The 5,902-nt window shown below is 55.7% G+C and overlaps 1 protein-coding gene across 1 annotated transcript; it reads left to right on the forward strand.

Annotated features, from left to right (window-relative positions):
* Positions 1-2,133: 2,133 nt before the first annotated feature.
* LOC104514620 (bone sialoprotein 2-like) lies at positions 2,134-5,648 on the forward strand. Its single transcript, XM_010158357.1, has 6 exons — positions 2,134-2,187; positions 2,265-2,315; positions 2,445-2,516; positions 2,704-2,757; positions 4,660-4,761; positions 5,067-5,648. Exons 1-6 carry the CDS (start codon positions 2,134-2,136, stop codon positions 5,646-5,648), a joined length of 915 nt encoding a protein of 304 aa, XP_010156659.1.
* The last annotated feature ends 254 nt before the right edge of the window (positions 5,649-5,902 follow it).

A 5,902-nucleotide genomic window follows, 5' to 3' on the forward strand; every position in this document is an offset into this window, starting at 1 on the left:
CGGCAGGGAACGGTGCCCTGAGCTGCTGCAGCCTGGGCGTATGCAGGAGGGTCAAGGGGACTTTGCTGGGAGATGCAGGGAAAATCGGGAAAAGAGGGAGCAGAAATGCACTGTGTGGCTGAAATTCCACTGGGAAATTATAAATATAGGGAAAGGAGAAAGGATGTCCCTGCATAGGTGGGTACAGGGGGCAGCTGCAGCACCTGCATGCCCTTATCCCCTGCCGTCAGGTGCAGAGCAGGAGGGGTGGGCTCTGACCACTGCCCGAATCCTGCCACCAAGGTCCTTGCTGAGTTTTGGGTGGCTGTGAGGGTGGGGGTTTTTTTTGTCCTGGGCACTTATTCCCCTTTGCTGGAGGTGTGTGCAGAGCTGCTGGATTTCAGCTGGGAAATACCTGATTTTGTATAGCAGAGGGCCAGGCGGGCGCCTGTGTGGGTCTGTGTGGTTCTGGGGGCACAAGACAGGAATCAGACGTGCATTTTGTACCATCGCTATGTCAGAAATGGCTCTCAAAGGGAGGCTGGTGACACCTGTATCCAAGTCACCTTTTCTTTCCCTGCTCGTTTCCCAAGGCCCGTTTCACCTCTGCAGGCAGCCTGGACAGGGATTTGTTTGGATTTAGCCTTTTTTTGTCTAATGGCTATGCCCAAGTGACTGTGGAGCCAGGCCTTTGAGGTTGGCCTTTTTTGTCTCCTTGAAAAAACAGTGACAGATTTCCCAAAAAGGGAGGTAGGCACCCCCTGAGAACAGATTTCCCAATATTTATTTTAATTTAAACCCAAAGTGTTATTATACCCTCCAGCCTCCCGGCTGTTCCCCTGAGGCCAGACCCTCAATTAAGCGGCGCAGTGCAAACCTCCCCGGGTTTGGCAGCGGCGCGGGGCGCTATGTTTGTGCACCAAATCTGCCGGCGTTGAAGTTTGGGGGTTTTCTGGCACATGCCGGCGGGCTGGCGTCACTCCGGGCAGGGCGGCGACTGGCTTGGGGGGGGGCAAAAATAGACTTTATATCCCGGTGGGGCAGCAGCAGGAGGAAATCTGTGCCGGCCGACTCTACGGTAGCTGTCGGTGCTGTGACGGGGTAAGCTTGCTGCTGCTTTTTCCAGCCTGGTTGTGCATTGCTGTCTGCTTTCTCCAAGGGGATGGCAGGGCTCGGCTTGCTGGATGCTGCTTTTAGCCCTTTTCTGGGTCTGTGGCTTCGTGAAGCATTCGGGTGGAGGGGACGAGCATCCCAGCCTCACTGCGTGGCCACAAAAGCTAGCTCGTGGCCAGTTGTTTTCTAGGCTGAGTTAAACGAAGGTGGGGAAACTTCCAGTGCAGATAAATATAATAACAACTCCCCCCAGCACAGCTGATGGTGGGTTTCGCTGGAGGAAGGGTAGGAATAAGGAAGGTTAGTGGGCCTGACTGAGCCCAGTGGGATGCCGGGACCATCCCGACCTGGGAGAAGCTGGGGTGCTCTGGCAAGGGTTGGGTGTACTCCTTGCTGGGGTCAGGATGGAGGAGGGCACGTCGGGTTTTGGTGCTTAGAGGGTGCAGCTCGGACCTGCGCAGAGCCAAGCCTCCCCCCTGGATATGCCTACGGGGAGCTCCTTGCATTGATGCCTTGCCACTGCTATTTTTGTCAATGGAAGGCTGTAAAAGCCAATTATATTCATTGATTTGTTTGCTTATTTATTTTTCCTCCATGAGGTTAAGCTCTTCGTGGTGTAATTCCTGGGTGAGTTGCTCCCTGGTCTGTAAGCAGCGCTCCTGACGGCTGCTTCTGTCACACCTCCAGTGGGGGTTGGTTTTCCCGACTCCCTCGCAGGCGGTGGGGAAGCAGGAGCGAGCAGTCCTGCTCAGGGAAAGCAGCGCATCTGCTACCGGGTGAAGCTCGCTCTTCTAGTACTTGGTGGCTTCTTGCAAAATCAAAATGTATTCATGGAAATTGAGGCAGATCTGCCCAAAAAAAGAAGGATTTGGGTTTTGGCAGGGTTGGGTGACCCCACAGAGAGGTGGCTGGAGGTCAGCCTCACTTCTCCCCACTCACCCATGTGGTCACAAACACCTGCATGGTTTGGGGGAGGCAACGGTGCTTTCCAGCTGAAAAGCAGGTTCTCGCCATGTTTTGCCACTCCTAGAGAAAGCAGCCATGAGGACTGCCCTGCTCTTCATCTGCCTGCTGGGGATGGCATGCGCCTTCTCGGTGAGTGCCGGGCAGTGGGCCCCCCCCCCCTTACTGGGGTTGATGTGGGGCACACGACATCCCAGCCTTTCCCCCAGGTCAAGAGCTGGCTGCGGCGAACCAAGTCGGACGACTCGGAAGAAAATGCGGTAGGGTCTCCCCCCACCCCACATGCCCAGCCCCACACAGCACTGGCCTTGAGGATGAGGACGTTTCGGTCACGCCTGTGTACCCAAGCCCCCAGCCTGATGGGATTTACCCCCTTCTTCTCCCGGTAGGTGTTCAAGAACAGGCACCGGTATTACCTGTACAGATACGCCTATGTGCATCCCCCGCAGCGACGGTACCAGGTGGGTGCTTCGGGGGGGTTGCTGTTGCTGTGCCACTCACCAAATGCAGACATATTGGCCCAAATGAAATGGGGGCATGGTCTGCGCCCCATCTGCCGCTGGCCTGAGCAGGGCTGGGCTGAGACCGTCATGCTCGTGACACCCATGGAGACCAGCCCAGCTACAGCTTGGTTTTCCCTCTTCTTAGGGCAGTGACTCATCGGAGGAAGAGGGGGAAGGCTCGGAGGAGGAGGAAGGGGGGGTGAGTATGGCAAACCAGCAGCCTGCAAAACAAATACGGGAATTTGGGACCTTTCTTTGGTTTTGTAGTCTGTGCTCATCAGCGTTTGTGGCCACTGACCACCCACAGCCTTGCACACTGGATGTGACTGGATTTTCTACTCTTGGCTTTATTTTATTATTTTTTGTCTATTTTCCTCCTTTTTATTCTTTTTTTTTTTTTTTTAAAGAGGATGGGCGGGGGATGCATCAAAAAAGCCTGAAACAAACTTTACGGGTTTCCATTTTCAGTGGCTCAGAAAGGAGCAGGATGGACCAAGGGGCAGAAGCAGGGAGGCTCGCTCTCAAGGCAAAAGGGCCTGCCTAGGGGCTTCTCTTACCTTCCCCTTCCAGGACGCATTGCCCCCAGAGTGCTGATAATATTGCCATGGAAAATACAGTAATGGTCTGCATGCACACGTGTGGGGGGACTCAAACCGATGCTATTTTGGGAAATGGACATTTGTACCAGCCTGACCGGTAATGCTGCTCCTGTCTGCTGGGTTGATATGAGCTCGGGCACCACTGCCTTTGTGGGAGTCACCCAGGTCCAAAATTAAACTCCCAGGGATCACAAAGGTCTCTTGTGCCCCTCTAGGCTGCAAACACTCAGAAATAATCCAGTGGTCTCAGTCACACAGGTGCTTTGAGACAGGGATCCAGCATGCTTAGAAACCAGTGTGCCAGGTCTAATCTCTTTTATTTTTAATTTAATTATTTGAATACTAATATCAGGGGTCTTTTTAACAGGAGTGTAAGCCTGGGCATCTGGTCTTAAAACCTCCTTTGGAGGCTTGTCTGGGGCTGGGGCAGCCCCAACACCCCCCTGCAATTTGTACCTTTCTGCCTGTTGCCCTCCCCTACCACTGCAATCAATAGGGATAACTTTGAGTAGTGGGATGAGATGACCAAAAGGGGAATTTCATTCAAGGAAGAAATGAAGTGATGTGGAGGAATGCAGCTGCTGTTTGGGGCTGGCTCTTTCATTTTGAGGGCACGAGAGCAGTGGCTGTTCCCGGGAAGGGATGCTGCATGCCCTCACTGGCAGGGGGCGGTCAGCAGGATAAATTGTGATGGAAAGCCCCAAGGTGAGTTGTAGGTATGTAAAGACTACCCACTGGCACAGCCAGCTGCACCATGCAATTTGGTGGCTCCTCCAGTGGAGATGAAAATAGCCTGGGTTTTCTCTGGCAACCGTATTTTATGTGTCTGAGTTCGCCCAGAACACCAGGGTGAGCATCGTTGGTCTTGGCATGGAAAAAGAAGGGATGGCTCGTGGCAGGGATGTCAGTGACTCACCACAGCTGGGCTCATTTGCCAGTGGCAGGGTGCCTCTCCTCCCAGGCTGGGGGCAGGGGGAGCAGCCCCACCAGTTCCTCAGGGGTTGCTCTGGGCTCTGCTCACGTTTTGGTTAGTCGTTGCCCTTAGCTGAGGGGACCGCTGTGCGCCGTGCTGAGACCTGCCCTGCTGGGGGGTCTCTGGGGCTGACCAGTGCTGGTGGGGTTTGGGCTCATGCCTGGCTTTGAGCTGCTGCCAGCCACGGACAACTGGTATGTCTGCGTGCAGTACACCTGTGGCTTGCTTTGTGTATTGGAAACTGGGGGAGGTAACTCCAAAGGCAAACCTTTATGTGCTTTGTAAAGCAAAATGTGTACCCAGAACTGGAACACCCGACTCCAGCCACCACCACTTAATTGCATGGCTCAGGCTGCCCTGCAGCAGCTTCCCATTTTCAGTCTTTCCCACGGGGAGAGACACATGGGAAAGCGGGAAACTCGGAACAGTGCCCAAAGACCATGCAGCGATACAGCATATCCCCTTCACTGTGGGGAGGGCTGTGCTCTGCTCCTGCTGCTGAGCACCTGCACTCTCCCTGTCTCTGCAGGAGCCATCCCATGCTGGCATCGAGGCAGCTGGCCACACTGCTGGAGCAGCCCCCGGTGACAGCCAGGGCGGGCTGGGAGGAGACGTCGCATCCCCCCAGCAGGTGTGGTTTAGGGGGCTGGAGGGGAGCACCCATGGGGTGGGTTATATTCGCTGCCTGCTTGCTGGCTTGCTGGTTTGCTCCACAGAATGCCCTGCACCCCATTTCTGCTTGGGGGGTCTGCTACGCAAGATGCCCACAGCTGGGCTAAGCTTTGGGCATTATCCCGGTGGGAGGGTCACAAGGGGCACCCCAAAAAGGCAGCCTTGCCATGCAAGGTGCAGGGGGATGCCCATACCTGCCCATGCCATGCAGCACCAGAAAGCTCCGACCTCCTGACTAACGCTGCATTATCTTCCCCCTGCCAGGGCAAGGGCTGCCAGGGGCCCCTGAAGGGAGACAGGTACAGTGCTGTTGGCAAGGGCGGCGACTCTGAAAATGAAGACAGCGACGAGAATGAGGAGGAGGAGAAGGAGGAAGAAGAAGAGGTAGCTGAGAACGAGAATGGTGTCAATGGCACAAGCACCAACACTACCGAGGGGGCAGACGGACCTCACGGCAATGGCACCGCGGTGGCTGAGGAAGGTACTGGAGCTGCTGAGGAGGAGGAGGAAGAGGAGGAGGAAGAGGAAGAAGAAGAAGAAGAAGAGGAAGAGGAGGAAACCGAGGCCACCACCATTGCCAGCACCACCGGTGAAGAGGGGCTGTCCCAGGCAACTACCACAGGAGACGTGGGACCCACGGATGCCACCACAGCTGCGGAGCAGTGGGAGTATGAGGTGACTGTCGGGGGCCATGGCCGGGGGGACGAGGGCACCACTGATGGCAGCTATGGGGAACAGGATGAGTACGCCCGTGGGGACAGCTACCGGACCTATGAGGACGAGTACGGCTACTATAAAGGGCACGGCTACGATGTGTACGGCCAGGATTACTACTACAGCCAGTGAGCGGGTGGGGGGGGCAGCCTCAGTGCTACCCCCTGCCCCATCCCACTCAGGAATGTGTATCCAAAGGCTCGCTGCAGCCTCCGCATGCCAGAGGGGAGGCCAGGCAGCTCGCGGTGTGCACCGGCTCCGTCCCAGGCTTCTTTTTGTATCTCGCAAGGCGAAATGAAATAAAGCAACCGAACTGAGCTCATTGGTGATGGAGGGTTCACTGCCAAATTTGCTGGGAGCTTGGTGGGCTGAAGGGCTACAGGTGC

Source organism: Eurypyga helias, unplaced genomic scaffold (genome assembly GCF_000690775.1).
Source record: "Eurypyga helias isolate BGI_N326 unplaced genomic scaffold, ASM69077v1 scaffold12919, whole genome shotgun sequence".
Classification (NCBI taxonomy): Eukaryota; Metazoa; Chordata; class Aves; order Eurypygiformes; family Eurypygidae; genus Eurypyga; species Eurypyga helias.

Coding starts and splice junctions, on each gene's coding strand:
- LOC104514620 (XM_010158357.1), top strand. CDS start 2,134: ATGAGGACTGCCCTGCTCTTCATCTGCCTGCTGGGGATGGCATGCGCC. Junction 2,316..2,444: donor ACGACTCGGAAGAAAATGCG/GTAGGGTCTCCC, acceptor TTCTCCCGGTAG/GTGTTCAAGAACAGGCACCG. Junction 2,517..2,703: donor CCCCGCAGCGACGGTACCAG/GTGGGTGCTTCG, acceptor CCCTCTTCTTAG/GGCAGTGACTCATCGGAGGA.